Source organism: Kogia breviceps, chromosome 1 (assembly GCF_026419965.1).
Source record: "Kogia breviceps isolate mKogBre1 chromosome 1, mKogBre1 haplotype 1, whole genome shotgun sequence".
Classification (NCBI taxonomy): Eukaryota; Metazoa; Chordata; class Mammalia; order Artiodactyla; family Physeteridae; genus Kogia; species Kogia breviceps.
In genome coordinates, this window is record NC_081310.1 from 91,453,385 (window position 1) to 91,474,323 (window position 20,939).

The 20,939-nt window shown below is 37.9% G+C and overlaps 1 protein-coding gene across 2 annotated transcripts in view; it reads left to right on the forward strand.

The window, feature by feature from the left end:
- The window catches only part of ATF6 (activating transcription factor 6), a 238,878-nt gene that overhangs the window by 67,220 nt on the left and 150,719 nt on the right, over positions 1 to 20,939 (forward strand). For both annotated transcript variants that reach the window (XM_067039886.1, XM_059037757.2), the window contains one exon: positions 14,195 to 14,326. In XM_067039886.1, coding sequence (XP_066895987.1) covers positions 14,195 to 14,326 — 132 coding nt within the window. The remainder of the gene's footprint in view (positions 1 to 14,194; positions 14,327 to 20,939) is intronic.

Sequence of the window (20,939 nt, forward strand, 5' to 3'; positions counted from 1 at the left end):
TCCATAATAGTTTGGATGACTTTGGTAAATTCTCTCATAGTGGTTTTCAACCTTTCCTGTACATAATCACTATGAAATCTTAAAAGGAGAGCTAACTGAGCCCTACCTCAAACCTATGGAATCTAGTTAGATGGGTCTAAATCATTTATTTTTATTTAAAAAGTTTATTCATTTATTTTTGGCTGCACTGGGTCTTCATTGCTGTGCGTGGGCTTTCTCTAGTTGCGGCGAGTGGGGGCTACTCTTCATTGTGGTGCACGGGCTTCTCATTGCAGTGGTTTCTCTTTTGTGGAGCATGGGCTCTAGGTGCACGGGCTTCAGTAGTTGTGGCACGTGGGCTCAGCAGTTGCAGCGCACGGGCTCAGTAGTTGCAGTGCATGGGCTTAATTGCTCCACAGCATGTGGGATCTTCCTGGACCAGGGATCGAACCCATGTCCCCTGCATTGGCACGCGGATTCTTAACCACTGTGCCACCAGAGAAGTCCTTAAATCATTTATTTTTAAACAAAGTATTTTCCTTTAGGTAATCCTGAGGTATGTCCAGGGTTGAAAACTACTGTGTATAGTTTTATATTTCTTTCTTTCTGTACATTGACCCCTATGGTAATTGTAAGAGCACTTATCCATTAAATTAGAAGATAATATATATAAGAGAAATTTTATTAAATCTCTAGACAGATGCTTGTATAGTCATAGGTTTGTATTATATAATTGAGGAAATTTATGGACCTGTGTTTTGGACAGAACAGGAATCATAACAGAACCCTGTGAGAGGAACTTCTTCCTGGCACATAGGACTGCAGTATATAAATTCCTTTGTTACATTTTTCCCTTTCTACTATTTAAAAAGTCACTATAACCATTCTCCTTTTCTGCAAATAATAAGACTTTAAAAAAAATTTACTAGGAATTGGGACCAAATGACAACAACCAAAAACAAAAAAGTGAGAAACTTTAAAAGATTCTTTCTAAAATTTCTTAATATATTGCCTTTTCAAAATACTTTCAAAAACATCCCGAGGTGGTTTAAAATATATTAGGTGTTAAAAAAAATTAACAAGTGTTTGAAATTGATAATACTTTTCCCTTGTTTGTTCTGGTTGGGTGCTGTCCTCTCATAAGAACCAGAATCTTTACAGTTTGAGACATCAGACTTGGATGAGGAAGGGCAAACTGTACTACTTAAGGACCAGCTACTCTGTGGTTTTCTTATGAGACTATGTTATAGGGGAAAGGTAACCACAGAGAATATGGTATTGAACTTGAGGGGCCTGGAACTGGTTAGAAATAAAATGTCTCTAGTTCCAATATTCTCCAAGTTTGTCAGCTTTTCATTATTTTTATAGGAGGAATTCTAGCTTTTTATCCTGAGATGAGCCTGTCCCCAAATCTGGCTTCAATTTTTTTTTCCTTATTCAATTGCTGAGCACACTTTGCTGTATGATATCACTGTTGGCTGTAAGTTAAAAATTACTGTATAACTTGAATGTCAGACTTCAAACCACCAAGTATACATGGTTTTGTTCAGCCAGGTTTTTAAATGAAATCTAATTCAAGTTTTTGGCTAAAAGTACTTTCCATATTTATCAAAGTGACACATAAACTGAAGAAATACATCTAAATACCAGGTGTTATTGAATCTGGGATTGCAGAGAGGTAGCAGAGCTAAGGGCAGTTCTTTTCCCAAATAGTCTAATTTACTCATGTTCTTCAAAAAAGTATCTGTGCAAAGTAATTGGTTCTCTTTTCTTCTAGCCTCTGTGGATTTCATCCTTTTAAAAAATGGCTTAGAGTCTTATCAGTAGTGAAGAGCTGAGTTTTGAGGGCATGGAAAATTCTGTTGATGATTTTCTTTAGTTTTGGCTTTCGTGTGAGTTATATATAGGGAGGCTTATGAGGAGTGTCACAGTGGCTTTATCATATATCACTTGGCTACCTTGCCCCTCAGACTTGATTTGTTACAGTGAAGGGAAAGGCAGTTGAAATCAGAAATGTACATCCTTTGCTAACTTCCTTCTTTACCTTGAATAAGTCACTAATGTCACTTTCAAAGATAAAAGGAGATAATGGGGTAACTTCTGCTGCTTCTGTCTTGTGAGAGGGCATCAGTGAGAGACTAGGGCAGATGAGAAAACTGTCAGAGTTTAAGTTGGTTACTTTGATATTTTCTTTAGACTACAAATCTTAGTTTAACATAAAACAAGGACTAGTGGATGGTTTGTCTGAAATAGCTTTCTCAAATAACATTTTCAGTACTGAGCTGTGCAAAACGTAAATAATAGAGGAATACACAGCTTTACTTTGTAATAAGTGAAGGTCTAGCCTAATATTAAGGTAGTATAAGATAACTTTGAAACTTTGATTTTTCAAAATATATATGTAATTATTTATCGCTTCTAGGCAGTTTGCCTTTAATGTCTTATTTTCTCCAGATTTGACCTGTCCTGTCATTTCAGTAAGCATTTGAAAAAAAAATATTTTAAGGGTTATTCCACAGATTGTTTTTAACAGAGTTATGGCTAGTATAGCATGAACTGTGTGTGCTGTGCATCTAGACTTCATGGTGTCTGTGTGTTGTGAACATAAGCTGGCATTGATGTCTTATGTTCCCAGGCAGTTTGTCACAATCCATGAGCTCTGAGGAGCTGATATTGGGGAATCACAGATACTCTGTAAGCCTTATATGGCTTTCTATCTCAACTCTTTTACTGGAATTCTCAATAAAACAGCATTATTTGCTTTCATTTTTCCTTCTCCCCCCTTTTTTTTGTGTGGGATATGAATCTGAAAATGAGAGATAAATGGAAATAAGACCGTTGGAAAAAAGAAGATGAATAAAAAAGTGAAGACAGTTTCAAAATAATCTGGGTTTGGCTGTATGTTGATACCACCTGTGCTTGGTTGGTAAAGGTGGCAGTTTTTGTGTGTTTTGTTGTGTTAAGCTTTTATTTATCAAACATTTTGCTCTGCACCAAGTACTAGTCTAAGCACTTTATATAAATTAATTCCTCCTTGAACTCTAAGGTAAGTGTTATTATCTCCATTTTACAGATGAGGAAACTGAAGTCACAGCTAACATTTGGCAGAGCTAGGATTCACAGTCTGCCTTGGAGCCCTTGTGTTAATCATTAATAGAACAACAGCGATCCATGCAGAGAAAAAGTTGGTATTTACAGATAGAGGAGTTAGGACTCCCTCCGATAACTTTACCCATTTTCCTAAAGCTTAAGATTGGATGTGAAAGGAGAAAATATATATTTTATGGGTTGATGTGATTGGTGGGAATATAATAGAAGAGATTGCACTCAAATTTACAGGCATCTTTTTGACATTGAGAATGAGTAGAGTGTGCCTTTCTCAAGTGAGAGGATACCAAAGAGTTGTTTGCACAAAAACTTTTTGTATTAAACATTGACTCATTGACTTCAGCAATTTAATAACTGTAGTGTATTAGTTATTTATTGCTGTGTAGCAAACCACCCCAAAACTAAAAGGCTTAAAACAATAACAAGTCAGTTACTTTGCTGAAATATCTGCAGTTTGGGAAATTCAACATCTCGGCAGAAACAGTGCTTCTTTGCTCCATTGGAGTGTCAACAGGGTTGGCTCAGGGTGGAGGACTTACTTTTGAGCTGGCTCACTCATCAGGCCAGCAGGTTGGTGCTGGCCTGAGCTGGGACCTGAGCCAGGGCTATTGGCTAGAGGGTCTCGGTTTTTCTTCATTTGGTCCTCTCCACAAGCTGCTTGGCCTTCCTCGGAGTATAGTGGCTGGGTTCCAAGGTTGATCATTGCCTGTTAGAAGAGTGCTTGCTTTATAATTGTTCACTGAATGGATGAAAGAATCTCAGGTTGTTTTCTTGCTCTTGGCTCACTTGGCAAACTGCGACTGTAAAGTACGTGTTTCTTCTCAGGGTCTGGTAATCCCTGGTTCTGAGAACTGCTATTTAGAGGATTTAAAAAAAAAAAAAAAATCTCAACTATTGATCTATTTCTTCCTTCATTCAAATTTCTGTGTCTAGTAAATTACCCCCATTTACTACAAGTCTGCAAAAATCATCTGTGAACCATAAAATAAACAGAGAAAAATAGCTTTTTTAAGATTTGGAGAACTCCCTTGGGAACTCCCTGTCCTTAGCCTCAGTTGCAATAAAAATTAACATAATTTCCTGTTCCTGGATCTGGAATGGTATAATAATGAATTTACCACCTGCTGTTCTTGAGTTGTGGGTTAGTTTCCCTAAAATAAAGATCTGGATTTTTTCTCCTGGCATGAGGCAGAATGTTACATAAAATTCATTTATTTGTTTTTTTTTTTTTTTTAAAAGAATACCTTCTATGGGTTAAGCAGTGTCCTCGAACAAAACAGGTCTCTGTACCTACAGGGACATACAGACAATAAACATAATAAGTGAAATAATAGAACAAAGGGATAAAATATAGTAGCGTAAATGGTTTTACAAGTGTGAGAGTGGTTGTTGGAATTGTAGTTTTAAATAGTGATCACTGTAAAGTAGACATTGGAACCAAGGCTTAAAGGTGATAAATAGCCATATGGATGGATATATGGAGGAAGAGCATTCCAGGCAGAGGGAACAACCAGTACAAAGGTGCTAGGGTGGAAGTGTGCCTTGCATGTTCAAGGAAAAGCAAGTGGGTGGGTGTGGTTGGACTAAAGTGAGCAAGGGGGAGAGTAGTAGGAGATGATGCCAGAGAGATATGATGGAGGGAGGGGTTAAATTTAGTGAGGCCTTGGTCATTGTAAGGATTTGGGCTTTTACCATGATAGAAATGAAGAGCCATCTGAAAGCTCTCTGTTTTGAGCAGAGGAGTGACATAGTAATCTGACCTAGATTTTAAAGCAATCATTCCAGTTGCTATGTTGAGAATAGCCTGAACCTGGCAGGCAGGAAGACAAGCTGTGCCACTAACTGCTGTGTCATCTGTGGGACACATAGCACTTTCCGATTTATAAAGCATGTTCGCATCCATCGTTTCATTTGAATCTTTGAAAAACCCTGTGAAATATTTATTTTTCCTATTTTACATGTGAGGAATTGGAGGTTCAGTGAAGTTAACTGACTTTCCCAGAGTGACTCAATTGGAGAGTCTCATAGCCACACGTTGAATCCATATCTCTTGACTCCAAATTTTGTGTTCTTCCCTCTATTCCACATTAAAACCTGAGGATCTTCATGCTCTTTCCGGCTTAAAGTGATTTCACTTTTTTTAAAACATCTTTATTTGAGTATAACTGTTTTACAATAGTGTGTTAGTTTCTCGTTTACAACAAAGTGAATCAGTTATACATATACATATGTTCCCATATCTCTTCCCTCTTGTGTCACCCTCCCTCCCACTCTCCCTATCCCACCCCTCTAGGTGGTCACAAAGCACAGAGGTGATCTCCCTGTGCTATGCAGCAGCTTCCCACTAGCTATCTAATTTACATTTGGTAGTGTGTATATGTCCCTGCCACTCTCTCACATCATCAGAGCTTACCCTTCCCCCTCCCCATAGCCTCAAGTCCATGCTCTAGTAGGTCTGTGTTTTATTCCCATCCTACCACTAATCTCTTCATGACATTTTTTTTTTTTTAGATTCCATATATATGTGTTAGCATACGGTATTTGTTTTTCTCCTTCTGACTTACTTCACTCTGTATGACAGACTCCAGGTCTATCCACCTCATTACAAATAACTCAGTTTCATTTCTTTTTATGGCTGAGTAATATTCCATTGTATATATGTGCCACATCTTCTTTATCCATTCATCTGTTGATGGACACTTAGGTTGCTTCCATGTCCTGGCTATCGTAAATAGAGCTGCAATAAACATTTTGGTACATGACTCTTTTTGAATTATGGTTTTCTCAGGGTATATGCCCAGTAGTGGGATTGCTGGGTCATATGGTAGTTCTATTTGTAGTTTTTTAAGGAACCTCCATACTGTTCTCCATAGTGGCTGTTGATTTCACTTTTTCATGTGCAGTTCTCAGGAAGAGGAATAGCAGCATATGGATTTCTTTTGGGGATGGGAACCAGTAAGATTCTTACCTGCTGAGATGGCTTGAACTTAAAATTGACCAACTTGTACCATAAGGAAACAGGTTTGCAAAGGGAAGAATAGATTTGGAGGTTTGCCATTTTTTGTTCAGCTACTTGGTATGAAAATTGGGTGTCTGAAATCATATCTTAAGGATTAAGTTTGCTTCATAAATAATCTTAAAACAGTTGTTGGCTTTTAGAATTTCATAAATGAAAAAGTAAAGTAACAATTCTTATAATACTTTTTCCAGACTTTTGGGGAAATTGAAATTACTTGTGTTTTATTAATCTGTGCTTTTCAGGCCCATTGACCCACAGCATGAGCAAGGATTAGTGGTGTATTGATTATTCTAAGGCTTAAAACTGTTGTGATTCTTGCAGGGTAGCATGTTTCTGGTCATAGAGACATAGAGACTTTTATTTTTAAAAATATTTATTAGTTTATAAAAATACTGAATAGAATCTGATTTAAGCTAATTTTGAAAAGTGATTAGATTGCCATGTTAATATGATCTATAAACAGTTAATCATTATACTAATTATTTTTTAAAATAATTAATTAATTAATTAATTAATGGCTGTGTTGGGTCTTCGTTTCTGTGCAAGGGCCCTCTCCAGTTGTGGCGAGCGGGGCCCACTCATCATCGCGGTGCGCAGGCCTCTCACTGCTGTGGCCTCTCCCGTTGTGGAGCACAGGCTCCAGTTGCGCAGGCTCACTAGTTGTGGCTCATGGGCTCAGTTGCTCCGCGGCATGTGGGATCCTCCCAGACCAGGGCTCGAACCCGTGTCCCCTGCATTGGCAGGCAGACTCCCAACCACTGCACCACCAAGGAAGCCCCCATTATACTAATTCTTATTGTGACTCTGAGTCATCTCCTTGTGTTCTTGGAAATTTATTTTTCCCAAAATTAACAAAAAGGGACATTGAATGATGTAAAACACTCATGCCAAGAATCTAAAAGTTCATATCAACAGTAATTTTCTCATACCCTTTTGTACATTTGGCCATTATAAGGACTGTCAAATTCCTTTCTTAATATTTGTGTTGTCCAAATTGTACTAAGACAGTCTTGAATTCTGGCACTAAAATAAAACTCCTTTATGTCTTTCAGATATTAATAAAAACAAGGGAAATGTAAATTTGCAGTTATTTAGATGGTTAAAATTAGTTTCTATAGGTCATTTCATAGGTTCAAGTGTATATAATTGGGGTTTTTATTTTGTTTTTTTATTTTGCGGTATGCGAGCCTCTCACTGTTGTGGACTCTCCTGTTGTGGAGCGCAGGCTCAGCGGCCATGGCTCATGGGCCTAGCCGCTCCACTGCTTGTGGGATCTTCCCGGACCGGGGCATGAACCCGTGTCCCCTGCATCGGCAAGTGGACTCTCAACCACTGCGCCACCAGGGAAGCCCATATATAGTTGTTTTGAGCTGAATTGGACAGTCAGCTTCTCTATAATTTAGTTTGAGAAATTTCATTTCACTTTATTTAATTAATTTTTTTAGAAATTTCATTTTAAGACTTTAAAAAAAATTTACAAGGAATTGGGAGCAAATGACAACAACAACCAAAAACAAAAAAGTGAAAAACTCTAAAAGATTCTTTCTGGGCTTCCCTGGTGGCGCAGTGGTTGAGAGTCCCCTGCAGATGCAGGGGATACGGGTTCGTGCCCCCCGTCCGGGAAGATCCCACATGCAGTGGAGTGGCTGGGCCCGTGAGCCATGGCCGCTGAGCCTGTGCGTCCGGAGCCTGTGCTCCGCAATGGGAGAGGCCACAGAAGTGAGAGGTCTGCGTACTGCAAAGGAAGAAAGGAAAAGAAAAAGATTCTTTCTAAAATTTCTTAATATATTGCCTTTTCAAAATACGTTCTGGGCCAATGGGTAGATAATAAAATTGAGACTTATGGACTGTTTGGATCCTTATTTTTGCCTCTTCTCTGACCCATTTCCTTGTTTAAAATGCTTTGTTGACTCTATAATAAAAGTGTTGTGAAGATCCTTTTTGTGGAGTCCATTGAATGAGATCTGAGTGAGCCCTCAGGCTAAAAAAGGGTAAAAGTTACTAAAGTTGCTATGGTTAAACATATTGTTATTACACTGTGATAATCATTACTCACGTGGGCAGTAGGAAAAAATAGTGATCACTTATGAGCCAAACCCATCAACATTAAAACTGATTCCTAGGGAGTGTAGCTGCTACGTGATTACAGCACAGTCCAATTACAGATGGAATAACCTAAACTGATAAACTCAAGGCATTTGCTTTAACAGTCACAAATTGTGAATCGAAATGCCAGTTTTCACAGCGGTAATAAAATCATCAAAAGAACAATGATAAGTAGAAGAGCTCTTTAAAAACTTCAAAGTACTAATGATTGTGAACTCTTGTAATTTACTCCATAAATCATCCATAAACCACATAAATCATTTAGAAAAAAATAAATTTATTTATTTATTTTTGGCTGAGTTCGGTCTTCGTTGCTGCGCACGGGCTTTCCCTAGTTGCGGTGAGCGGGGGCTTCTCACTGCAGTGGCTTCTCTTGTTGCGGAGCACGAGCTCTAGGTGCACAGGCTTCAGTAGTTGTGGCTCGCAGGCTCTAGAGCACAGGCGCAGTAGTTGTGGCGCACGGGCTTAGTTGCTCCTCGGCATGTGGGATCTTCTCAGACCAGGGATCAAACCCGTGTCCTACTGCATTACCAGGCAGATTCTTAACCACTGCACCACCAGGGAAGCCCACATGAATCGTTTTTGATTGTCTCCTTCCACATCCCTCTTGTCTGACTTCCCCATCCTTTTCCCCAAACTGTCCACTTCTGTTGTATTTATTGTGAACAACATGTAACTTTTAGAGAATTGAGGTAGGAAAGATGTTATGAGAAACAAGATTAGTTTAAAACAGTGGCTCTCAAACATTGACGTATATCACCTGGACAGCTAGTTAAAACAGGTTAGGCACCGCTCCCAGAGTTCTTGGGTGAGTAGGTCTGGAATGGGGCCTGAGAGTTTGCATTTCTAACCAGTTATCAGATGATGCTAATGCTGCTGGTCCAGGTACCACACTTTGAGAATCACTGTGGTAGGGGAAGGTGCATTCTGATCCAGAGGAACTAACGAAGTGTGTTAATTGCTAGTTGACAGTAGGATTCAAGAAAGGAAAAGTATAGGAGCTACTCCTAGAAGCCATAGCAGCCACTTTGACTTGGCAGTTAACTATGAGAGCCTTGCAAACAGCTTTAAGATCCCTAGCCAGGAAATAGGAAAGCAGAGGAACCATTCTAGTAATCTGCTGTTTTTCTGGCAGTGGTAATCATCAAGTAGTCTAGATGAATAGGAGACAAAAGTAATACCAGTTTTTAAAAGAAAGAAGGTAGATTTTCCCCATTAGACCAGGGAATTTAATATTATTCATAGGGAAGATTTTGATATAGAAAGGGATATGTTAACTGGGAGCCACAGTTAAAACAAGAACAAAACATACCAGTTTTGTTTATTTTATTCAGTAAATTGCTAGACTTAATGATAATGTGGCAGACAGGGCCATCCATAAATAATCTAGCCTTGCATTACGGTTAGTCTCCTTTCTTTTCCTTCTCTCTCTGAGATGATCCCTTTCTCACTGTGCTTGCACGTGCACATGTCCACTTACATACCCTCTCCTGCTTTACTTGCAATTCCCCAAGCAAGACACACTCTCTTATGTCTGTGTTCTTTTTCATATACTAGTCTATCTACATGAAATGCCTTCTCACATCCTCCTTTCCACCTGTTTATTTACTGCTTGTATTTTAAGATAACTTCATGATCCTCTTGGTAAAGATAAAATACCCTAGCTGTATGCTTCTATAACATTCGGCATTAAACCCTGTTATGCTGCTAATCCCTCTATTAACTTTTGTCTGTATCACTCTCCCCCCACCCCCGCCATACACACACACACACACACACACACACACACACACACACACACACACACAGAGTATTTGATTTTTATCTTTGAGTCTTTAGCATCAAATATGATTCCTGGAACATAATAGGTATCTAGTACATGTTGAATAAATGAGTGAATCAATCAGTCATTCTGGGAAATGTCAACATAATGCAGTGATGATGTTCTAATCCTGGACCCAAATCCTGGCTTTGTTAATTACTCAGAGCACTTACGTTTCTGACACCAATTCCAATGTATGTTTTTCCACACCACCAAACAGTTCTCCCTAAGTGTTCTGATCACCCAGTTCCAATGTGTGGGGAGGTTTTTCCCATACCACCAAGCAATTCTCAGACACTAGATGGGTGTCCTACAATTAAACTTAATTCTGACACAGACAGTGTGGAGATAGTGTCAGATCCCACAGGTTAAGGGCTCAGTCCTACAAGAGTTACCCTACACCCCGTTCAGGCATCAATCGCTAATCCAAGTTGTCACCTGTGCTTCTGGCTAACGGGCTATAGATCAGAGGTTCCCATGACCTCAGGTTCAATTAATTTGCTATAGTGGCTCACAGAAGTCAGAGAAACATTTTACTTACTAGAGTACCTGTTTATTATAAAAGGATATAACTCAGGAACAGCCAAATGGAAAAGATGCATAAGGCAAGGTATGGGGGAATGGACTGCGAACTTCCATGCCCTCTTCAAGCTCACCACTGTCCCTGAATCTCCACTAACCCAGATGCTCCCTGAATCCCTTCCTTTTGGGTTTTTAAGGAGGCTTCATGACAGAGACAGATTGATTAAGTCATTGGCCATTGGTGATTGAGCTCAATCTCTAGCTCCTTTCCCCTCCGTGGAGTTGGGGGGTGGTGGGTGGGACTGAAAGTTCCAACTCTCTATTCTTATGGTTCTCTCTACTCTCTATCCTTAGGTAACCTAAGGGCCTTCGAAAGTCACCTCATTGACATAGCAAAAGGCACCTTTATGGGTCTTATCACTTGGGAAATTCCAAGGGTTTTAGGAGCTCTGTGCCAGGAAAATGTTGTGACCAAATATGTATTTCTTTTTATAAATCACCATATCACAGCATGACCTTGGGCAAACTGTTTAAACTCTTTGAGCCTCAACTTTCTTTGAGCTTTCATTCCTTAGTACATAGTAGATGCTCAAAAACTGGTTGCTGCTGTTATACTGTATTTGCATCTTAGAAGAATGTTTAACAGTTTTGTAATATCTCTGTGGTCAAGACAGGGAATTTTGGTCTAGGATATATTACAATTAATTCATAAGTGGTTTAACTTATGTTTTTACAAACTTGGAAGGCGCTCCCTAGGAGCATGCTGCAGGGCTCGATTTCTTGGCTCTGTTCTTTTCGATATCTTAATAACAACTCAGTTGAGGATGTTGATGTATGTTGTTCCTTGCTTAGAAGGAGAATTTCTTTTGCTAATTAGGATTCTAAAAGTTCTTGAATGATATTTTAAGAGGAATTTGATGTAAATTATTCAGATGGATCAAAAAGCTCAATTATATAGCTTCAGAATTGGAAGTGAGAGAGGAAAGGAAGGGAAGGTAATAGTCCAAAATCAGTTTGTGAGAACAGTTGGAGTTTTAATTAAACCAGCCTCAATATAGAGTTTGATGTAACTGCCAAAAAAGCCTACGTGATATTAGGTAGATTGGTGGAAGAATAATATTTAGAACATGGGAAGGAATTACCCCGTTCTATCCTATAATGGTCATACTACCTCAGAAGTGTTGTGGCCGGTTCTGGACCCATCTCTGAGAAACATATTGAGAGGGGAGTGACCAAATATGCTGAAGGGACCTAAGACTGTACTATAAAGAGAAACATATGGAAGGAACTAAAGCCTTGAAAAAGAAAGCCTGGAGTGAGGGGCGGGGGATGTTAGGTGTCTTTGGACATTGGAAGAAGGCTTGCTTAGACTTGTTCTGAATAGCCACAGAGTCCAGAACTAGTACCAAGACTGGTGGTACTACTTAAAGCATTTCTAGTTAAAAAAAAAAAAAAAAAAAAAGAGGACCCTATTGAAGTGAATCCTAGGGAGGGACACCCAGAATTTGCTCCCCTCCCAAACACCGTTCCTTCCCAGGAGCTTTAGCTCAACACTGTCCAATGGAAATAAAATGTGAGTGGGCCGCATACACAATTCTTATATAGTTAGGGTGATGGAGCTTCTCCTAGGGATTGGCGGGGTTGAGGGCATACTCCCACCAAACAGGAATGTTACTATGTGGATATTTCACTAATGCAATGGAGGGGTGGGTCAGTAGGGGGTGAATTAATTGAGATGCTGTAAACTGGCGGGAAAGTTCTTAACTTTGATTTTGTTTGCTGCATACTTTCCTAAGTAGAATTTTTAGCATTACACTTGAAAGGATTAAAAAGTAAACACTTTTCAAAAACATAAGTTTTGAAAAGAAAAAAATATATTCTGCAGTTATCACATTCTTCATTTGGCTTCCTGACAAAATTGTTTTGTTTACTGCTTATCTCATATTTTCTAAAATACTCACCAAACCAAGTTTTCCTGAGTTTACTTGGACGTTCCATTAGGCCTTTTACCTCGTTTGCAGAAGGGTTTATACTGTTTGCAACCACTCAGGTAAACATTCTGTCTGAAAAATACAATTGTAACAAAATGTAGCCTCAGTTGTAGCAAAATTAAATTTTACACAATGATCATAATTTGGTGGTACACTTTTGAAGAGTTTGTAGTATGTCAAAGTGCCACAGCATACCTGTGAGAACCCCTGGAAGGCAGTGATTCTGGGGGTGAAGAATTGAGGAGAATAGGGAACATAATAAGATTTCAGAAAAAAAGTCTAGAGAGGTGTACCTGCTTTTTGCTTCCACCTAACATCCCTTTCCCCAAATTTGGAGGCAAATTACTAAACCCCAAAGAACTCCTTTTCTCTTAGTATCTCAGGACCCTTAACTGTGATGCTCTCGTCAGCCTTATTTTCCTCCTCTACTTCATCCCTCTGAATAGGATCTGGTATCCCTTCTTTTGTGCTTCTCTAGGGAAATTCCCTTTGTGTTGAATTTCAAGAAGATTATGACTAGTGTAAGTTATATGTGTGGCATTGTAAAATTAAACACACAAGATATTTTATTGATGAACCAAATTTCTAAACTCTTGATTGATGAGCTAAAAGTATTGGGACTTCCTTGGTGGTACAGTGGTTAGGAATCCGCCTGCCAATGCAGGGGACTCGGGTTCAAGCCCTGGTCCAGGAAGTTTCCCACATGCTGCGGAGCAACTAAGCCCTTGTGCCACAACTACTGAGCCTGCGCTCTAGAGCCCGCAAGCTGCAACTAGTGAGCCCACGTGCCATAACTACTGAAGCCTGCGCACCTAGAGCCTGTGTTCCACAACAAGAGAAGCCACGACAATGAGAAGCCCGCGCACCTTAACGAATAGTAGCCCCCGCTCACCGCAACTAGAGAAAGCCCACGCACAGCAACGAAGACCCAACACAGCCATAAATGAATGAATGAATGAATGAATAAAAGTGTTGAATAACTATTGCAGTATTTGATTGATACTGATATACATATGTTTGCCTCAAATACATAAAGAAGGAATTAGGGAGAGTGGGGAGAAAGAAGTAAATAGGAGACTTTCATAGGCATTAAAAAAAATTTCTGTTAGCTTTATTTGATAGCCTGCCTTCTGGGATTGTGAAAATCTAAAGAATTTGGCTGTTGATAAAGGGAAAAATTCCCATTTCATTCGAAGTATTTCCTCATTGAAAATAATCAGTTTGCAGCATCTAAGACTTCTTATTCCAGTTATTATCTGAGTTTAGAATTTGTTTATATGTACCTATTTCTACTTTTTATGTACCTGTTTCTACTTTATATATATATATATATATATATATATACACATAACATAATTATAGTTTTTAAAGCATATAGAATACTGACTTTGTCTAAGCAGGTTATAAATAAGGTACTTCTATACTTATAAAAACTATTTTCAAAATTATTTTTCATATATGTACAGGATGCCAAGCTAGGGATTTGACCATATCAGTAAGCTGTTTTGACTTACTTCTATGCCTAGTATTCTTGCTGTGTGTATAGAGCTACAAAAGGAATTTTGATTTGCTTCAGAGCTACATATAGTATGCATATGTATGACATATTTTTATTTCATTTATTTCTTAACATTTTCAAATTTTCAGTATGTTGGAACGAGATTCCAGGAGAATGAATCCTGGTGTGAACCCTGCAAATCAAAGGAGGCATCTTCTAGGATTTTCTGCTAAAGAGGAGCAAGATACATCAGATGGTATCATCCAGAAAAACAGCTACAGGTTAGATTTACATCTAAATTGTTTATACACAATTTTAACTAGTAGAACAAACAAGGTACAAGGACATTCATTAATTTTACTATTAAGATCAGTTCTAAGAATAAATATACTTTTAAAAAGCTGTCCCAGTTTCAGAATTCTTATAGAGATATGTGACCTTAAAAATCTCAGTTTGTGTGCACTAATATACAAATTGAAACGCATACAATATATACATATTATATTGTATATAATATCTTTAATATAGTTATTTTATCTGTCTATCATATGTTTATACATATAATGTATTTAATATTTGTTACTATATCATCTGTGATAGATATGATTTGGTGGAATAATATGGTTGAACCTGTTTGTAGTCATTAGATAAAATCATTTATACTTGTTTATTGTGATTTTTGTTGAATCTCCTTCCCTTGTTATAATTTAATTCTGTCTTGGTAAATTTCCATATAGCTTGTCAATAGTAAAAGACTTAACTCTATGAAAATACAATTCCTATGTTATGTCAACTGGAAGAAGGTTATAGTGGACCTTTTCAGACCTGTATACTTTTTGATAAACATTTCCCTGTGTTATTTGTAATTGTTATTAGAGCCAAGTGGAGCTAGGTCCATGACTAACAAGGCAAAGGGAGGTCATAGTGTGGCAACTGTGGCACAGAATAATGCTTGAAAATCATTAAAGATTTGTTTACTCTTAACTAAGGTTTTACAGGCCAAAGGCCATAGGGGAATCATTCTCCTGATTTTTACTTTGTTACACTCATACCATTTAATGAGATTATTACCATAGTCCTTCAGGCTTGTCTTCATTTAGTCTTCCTGGAAAAAATGCTAGTATTCATTTTTTTTTTTTTAGGAAGCTGCAGTGTGCAAAGTACTATGCTAAATGTGGCAGAGGATCCAAAGAATTATATGGTAGTGACTGTAATGCAACATAGAATGTGATAGATGTCATGATGTCGGAAAACCTAACATTTCCTGCCTTTTTTTTTTTTACGTGACCAAATTAGCCATCCTTCTGAAATACTGATCTCAGTGATCATATAAGAGTGTCCCTGAATATTGCTAGAGTTTAACAGAATTTTTAATTTACTAAATAATTTTTCCAAGTTTGCCCTACATGTCCTGTAATTTTGAGTTCTGTTGTTGTCTACGTGAGATCCAGCAAAGGTTACATTTTTAATAGATAGTCTTTGGATGTGTCAGAGTTGAGAGTGTGCCACTTAGGTTGTATAGCTTGTTGCTAAAAATGGAATGAGATTAGACAGCAGAAATTACCGTTCAGGTAAGCTTGACAAGAATATTACTTATTTTGCACTAGCTACAATAAATAGAAGCCTTCATTTATTATATGTCCATGTTAGATTAAGGTAATATGGTGGTTCCTGGAAAGCACAGTACACTGATTGTACTAGTTCAAACTGGAGGTCTGGAGGACTTTTAGGCTGTAATTTATCAGCTTTCAAAGTAGTGCATGAAATGCAAGCCATCTCTCTGTCCCTGACCCCAGAGTCACCACTGCCTGTGCGTAATCTGGGTTACTGGTCTTAGTAAAAAATGGATGTGATTATCGATTCTTGTAAAGGTTATGTGTAAGTCTCTTGAAATATCTAAGATTATTATTGAGGTACTTGGGAGATTTAGGTGTTGGTCCATCATTTAATGTTCTTTCTTTTATTATTATAAATACTGAATAACAGATACCAAAAATATGTTTGTGAAACATTTGAAAGCACCAAGTATGAATTTGTTTTAAACTGAATTTTAGGTGGTTTATTTATACTCAGCCATGACATTTGTATTTATTTTTTTAATGCAGCTTATTTTATTTTATTGTTTCATTTTTTAGGAGAGTTATGAGAACTGGTTCAAATAAAAAAGGAGTAGATTCTTAATGTTGTAATTTATAATATTGCATTTGCCTTTTATTTAATAATTAACTGCATATATTTTTTCAGTCTTAGAAATGTGTGGTATATAAATAATATGACCATATAGTTTGTCAACCAAACTGAGACACTTCTGAGAATGAAAGGTGGTGCTAGTAATATTTATGTCAGGACATCAGGCATAAATCAGGACTGTCTTAGATAAAGGGAAAAGGATAGTCACCCTACACATAAGTCATCAGCCAGAACCTATAGTCCAGGAATTCTCATTAACTCTAGCTCCTTAATACTGTCCTTCACTTTAGTGATTTATTTGTTGAAATTTTTTCTGTTGGTATGGAATGCTTGCAGGCAGCCTAGAACCCTGGCCATCTCAGGACTATTGTGGATCTAATTGCCTCCAGATTGCATGTTGGCTTAGGTTCTCCCTTTTCTTTTCCCTTCAACTCCACCCAGTCCCTTTCCTGATATTTTTCCTATCAGATTTTTTTTTCTTTTCCAAAAGAATATTTTTGGCTGATAGAACAAAGCCAGTCAGCACAGATGTGCAGAAATCATTAGTAGAGTTTATCACATGGAAATAAAATTATAAATCAGAATTATATTTTCAATAGTAGTTTTAGACTTTTCTGATGGACTTAAGCATTTGTATTTTAGGCCTGATTTTTAAAATAACAAGTATGTGACAGATCTTTGTTCTTGGAAGTTTCTTTTTTTTTTTTTAGTGTGGCAAACAGCCTTTTCTTATAAGCATTCAGAATTTACCAAGTGCAAGGCAGAGTTTTTTTCTTCTCCCTCAACAGCTAGTTTAGGCTGATTTCCTTTTGTGTGTGCAGTCATTCTTGTGTACCACCACCTCTGTTTTATTTCAGATAACTTAACCCTAACAGGCAGAAGAAAGGACATCAAGAATGTTTCTGGTTCAACCTGTAGGGAAGAATCATCTATATACCCTCAGCTGTTGCTTTTTTCCCCTTGTATGTGACTTACATAGAAGTCTCTGACTTTTATCTTTAAGTTAGTTTTCCACTCGGCCAAAATTATTTTTGTCAAGGGGGCCAGTGAATTCAGCACTGTCAAATTCAGTGAAAACTTGTTTTTATCTGACTTGATCTTTCCTCAGCACTTGGCTGTGTAGATCACTCTTCCTTGAAGCATTCTCCTTTTGTATTGCTACATTTTTAGTTTCCTCTTTTTTCATGGGCTCTGCTTCATCTTTGTAGGCTCCTCCACTATCCAAATCTTAAGGCTTGGAACTGTGAACTTTTTTGTTTTCTTTCTGCCATAATTTAGCACACAATCCATTTCTATATATCCCGATGACTCTTGAATTTATGTTTCCCGTCCAGACTTCTGAGTCTCCAGAGTCATATATCCAGTAGTTTCCTTGAATTCTCTTTTAACATTTCAAACTTAACACCTGCACAGTGAAACTCGAGGTCCTTCTCCATCTTCTGTTTCCACCCACTTCTCTACAATAGGCTTCTTTGGGTTTTTTTTCTATTTTTTTAAACATCTTTATTGGAGTATAATTGCTTTACAATGGTGTGTTAGTTTCTGCTTTATAACAAAGTGAATCAGCTATACATATACATATATCCCCATATCTCTTCCCTCTTGCATCTCCCTCACTCCCACCCTCCCTTTCCCACCCCTCTAGGTGGTCACAAAGCACCAAGCTGATTTCCCTGTGCTATGTGTAGCTGTCCAGTTATCCCAGCACCACTTATTGAAGATGCTGTATTTTCTCCATTGTATATTCTTGCCTCCTTTATAAAAAATAAGGTGACCATATGTGCATGGGTTTATCTCTGGGCTTTCTGGCCTGTTCCATTGATCTATGTTTCTGTTTTTGTGCCGGTACCATACTGTCTTGATTACTGTAGCTTTGTAGTATAGTCTGAAGTCAGGGATCCTGATTCCTCCAGCTCCATTTTTCTTCCTCAAGATTGCTTTGGCTATTCAGGGTCTTTTGTGTTTCCATACAAATTGTGAAATTTTTTGTTCTAGTTCTGTGAAAAATGCCAGTGGTAGTTTGATAGGGATTGCATTGAATCTGTAGATTGCTTTGGGTAGTATAGTCATTTTCACAATATTGATTCTTCCAATCCAAGAACTTGGTATATCTCTCCATCTGTTTGTATCATCTTTAATTTATTTCATCAGTGTCTTATAGTTTTCTGCATACAGATTTTTGTGGGTTTTTTTGTGGTACGTGGGCCTCTCACCACTGTGGCCTCTCCTGCTGCGGAGCCCTCGCTCCGAATGCGCAGGCTCAGTGGCCATGGCACACGGGCACAGCTGCTCCGCGACATGTGGGATCCTTCTGGACCGGGGCATGAACCCGCATCCCCCTCATCAGCAGGTGGACTCCCAACCACTGCGCCACCAGGAAAGGCCTGCATACAGGTGTTTTGTCTCCTTAGATAGGTTTATTCCTAGGTATTCTTTTTGTTGCAGTGGTAAATGGGAGTGTTAACTTAATTTCTCTTTCAGATTTTTCATCATTAATGTATAGGAATGCAAGAGATTTCTGTGCATTAATTTTGTATCCTGCTACTTTACCAAATTCATTTATTAGCGCTATTAGTTTTCTGGTAGCATCTTTAGGATTTTCTGTGTATAGTATCATGTCATCTGCAAAGAGTGACAGCTTTACTTCTTTTTTTCTGATTTGGATTCCTTTTATTTCTTTTTTGTCTCTGATTGCTGTGGCTAAAACTTCCAAAACTATGTTGAATAATAGTGGTGAGAGTGGACACACCCTTGTCTTGTTCCTGATCTTAGAGGAAATGGTTTCAGTTTTTCACCATTGAGAATGATATTGGCTGTGGGTTTGTCCTATATGGCCTTTATTATATTGAGGAAAGTTCCTTCTGTGCCTACTTTCTGGAGGGTTTTTTTTTTTATCATAAATGGGTATTGAATTTTGTTGAAAGCTTTTTCTGCATCTATTCAGATGATCATATGGTTTTTCTCCTTCAATTTGTTAATATGGTTTATCACATTGATTGATTTGTGTATATTAAAGAATCCTTGCATTCCTGGGATAACTCCACTTGATGGTGGTGTATGATCCTTTTATTTTATTTTTTAATTTCTTTTAACACCTTTATTGGAGTATAATTGCTTTACAATGGTGTGTTAGTTTCTGCTTTATAACAATGTGAATCAGCTATACATATACATACATCCCCATATCTCTTTCCTCTTGCGTCTCTCTCCCTCCCACTCTCCCTATCCCACCCCTTTAGGTGGTAACAAAACACCAAGCAGATCTCCCTGTGCTATGGGGCTCTTCCCACTAGCTATTGGTTTTGCATTAGGTAGTGTATATATGTCCATGCTGCATTCTCACTTTGTCCCAGCTTGCCCTTCCCACTCCCCATGTCCACAAGTCCATTCTCTAGTAGGTCTGTGTCTTTATTTCCATCCTGCCCCTAGCTTCTTCATGACCATTTAAAAAAAAAATCTTAGATTCCATATATATGTGTTATCATATGGTATTTGTTTTTATCTTTCTGACTTACTTCACTTTGTATGACAGACTCTAGGTCCATCCACCTCACTACAAATAACTCAATTTCATTTCTTTTTATGCCTGAGTAATATTCCATTGTATATATGTGCCACATCTTCTTTATCCATTCATCTGTCGACGGACACTTAGATTGCTTCCATGTCCTGGCTATTGTAAATAGAGCTTCAGTGAACATTGTGGTACATGACTCTTTTTGAATTATGGTTTTCTCATTGCCTCATGTATTGAGGTGCTCCTATATTGGGTGCATAAATATTTACAATTGTTATATCTTCTTCTTGGATTGATCCCTTGATCATTATGTAATGTCCTTCTTTGTCTCTTGTAATAGTCTTTGTTTTAAAGTCTATTTTGTTTGATATGTGAATTGCTACTCCAGCTTTCTTTTGACTTCCATTTGCATGGAATATCTTTTTCCATCCCCTCACTTTCAGTCTGTATATGTCCCTGGGTCTGAAGTGGGTCTCTTGTAGACAGCATATATACAGGTCTTGTTTTTGTATCCATTCAGCCAGTCTATGTCTTTTGGTTGGAACATTTAATCCATTTACATTAAGGTAATTATCGATATGTATGCTCCTATTACCATTTTCTTAATTGTTTTGGGTTTGTTTTTGTAGGTCTTTTCCTTCTCTTGTGTTTCCTGCCTAGAGAAGTTCCTTTAGCATTTGTTGTAAAGCTGGTTTGGTGGTACTGCATTCTCTTAGCCTTTGCTTATCTGTAAAGATTTTAATTTCTCCATCAAATCTGAATGAGATCCTTGCTGGGTAGAGTAGTCTTTGTTGTAGGTTTTTCCCTTTCATCACTTTCAGTATGTCTTGCCACTCCCTTCTGGCTTGCAGAGTTTCTGCTGAAAGATCAGCTGTTAACCTTATGGGGATTCCCTTGTATGTTATTTGTTTTTTTTCCCTTGCTGCTTTTAATATTTTTTCTTTGTATTTAATTTTTGATAATTTGATTAATGTGTGTCTTGGTGTGTTTCTCCTTGCATTTATCCTGTATGGGACTCTGTGCACTTCTTGGACTTGATTAACTATTTCCTTTCCCATATTAGGGAAGTTTACAAGTATAATCTCTTCAAATATTTTCTCAGTCCTTTTCTTTTGCTCTTCTTCTTCTGGGACCCCTATAATTCGAATGTTGGTGCGTTCAATGTTGTCCCAGATGTCTCTGAGACT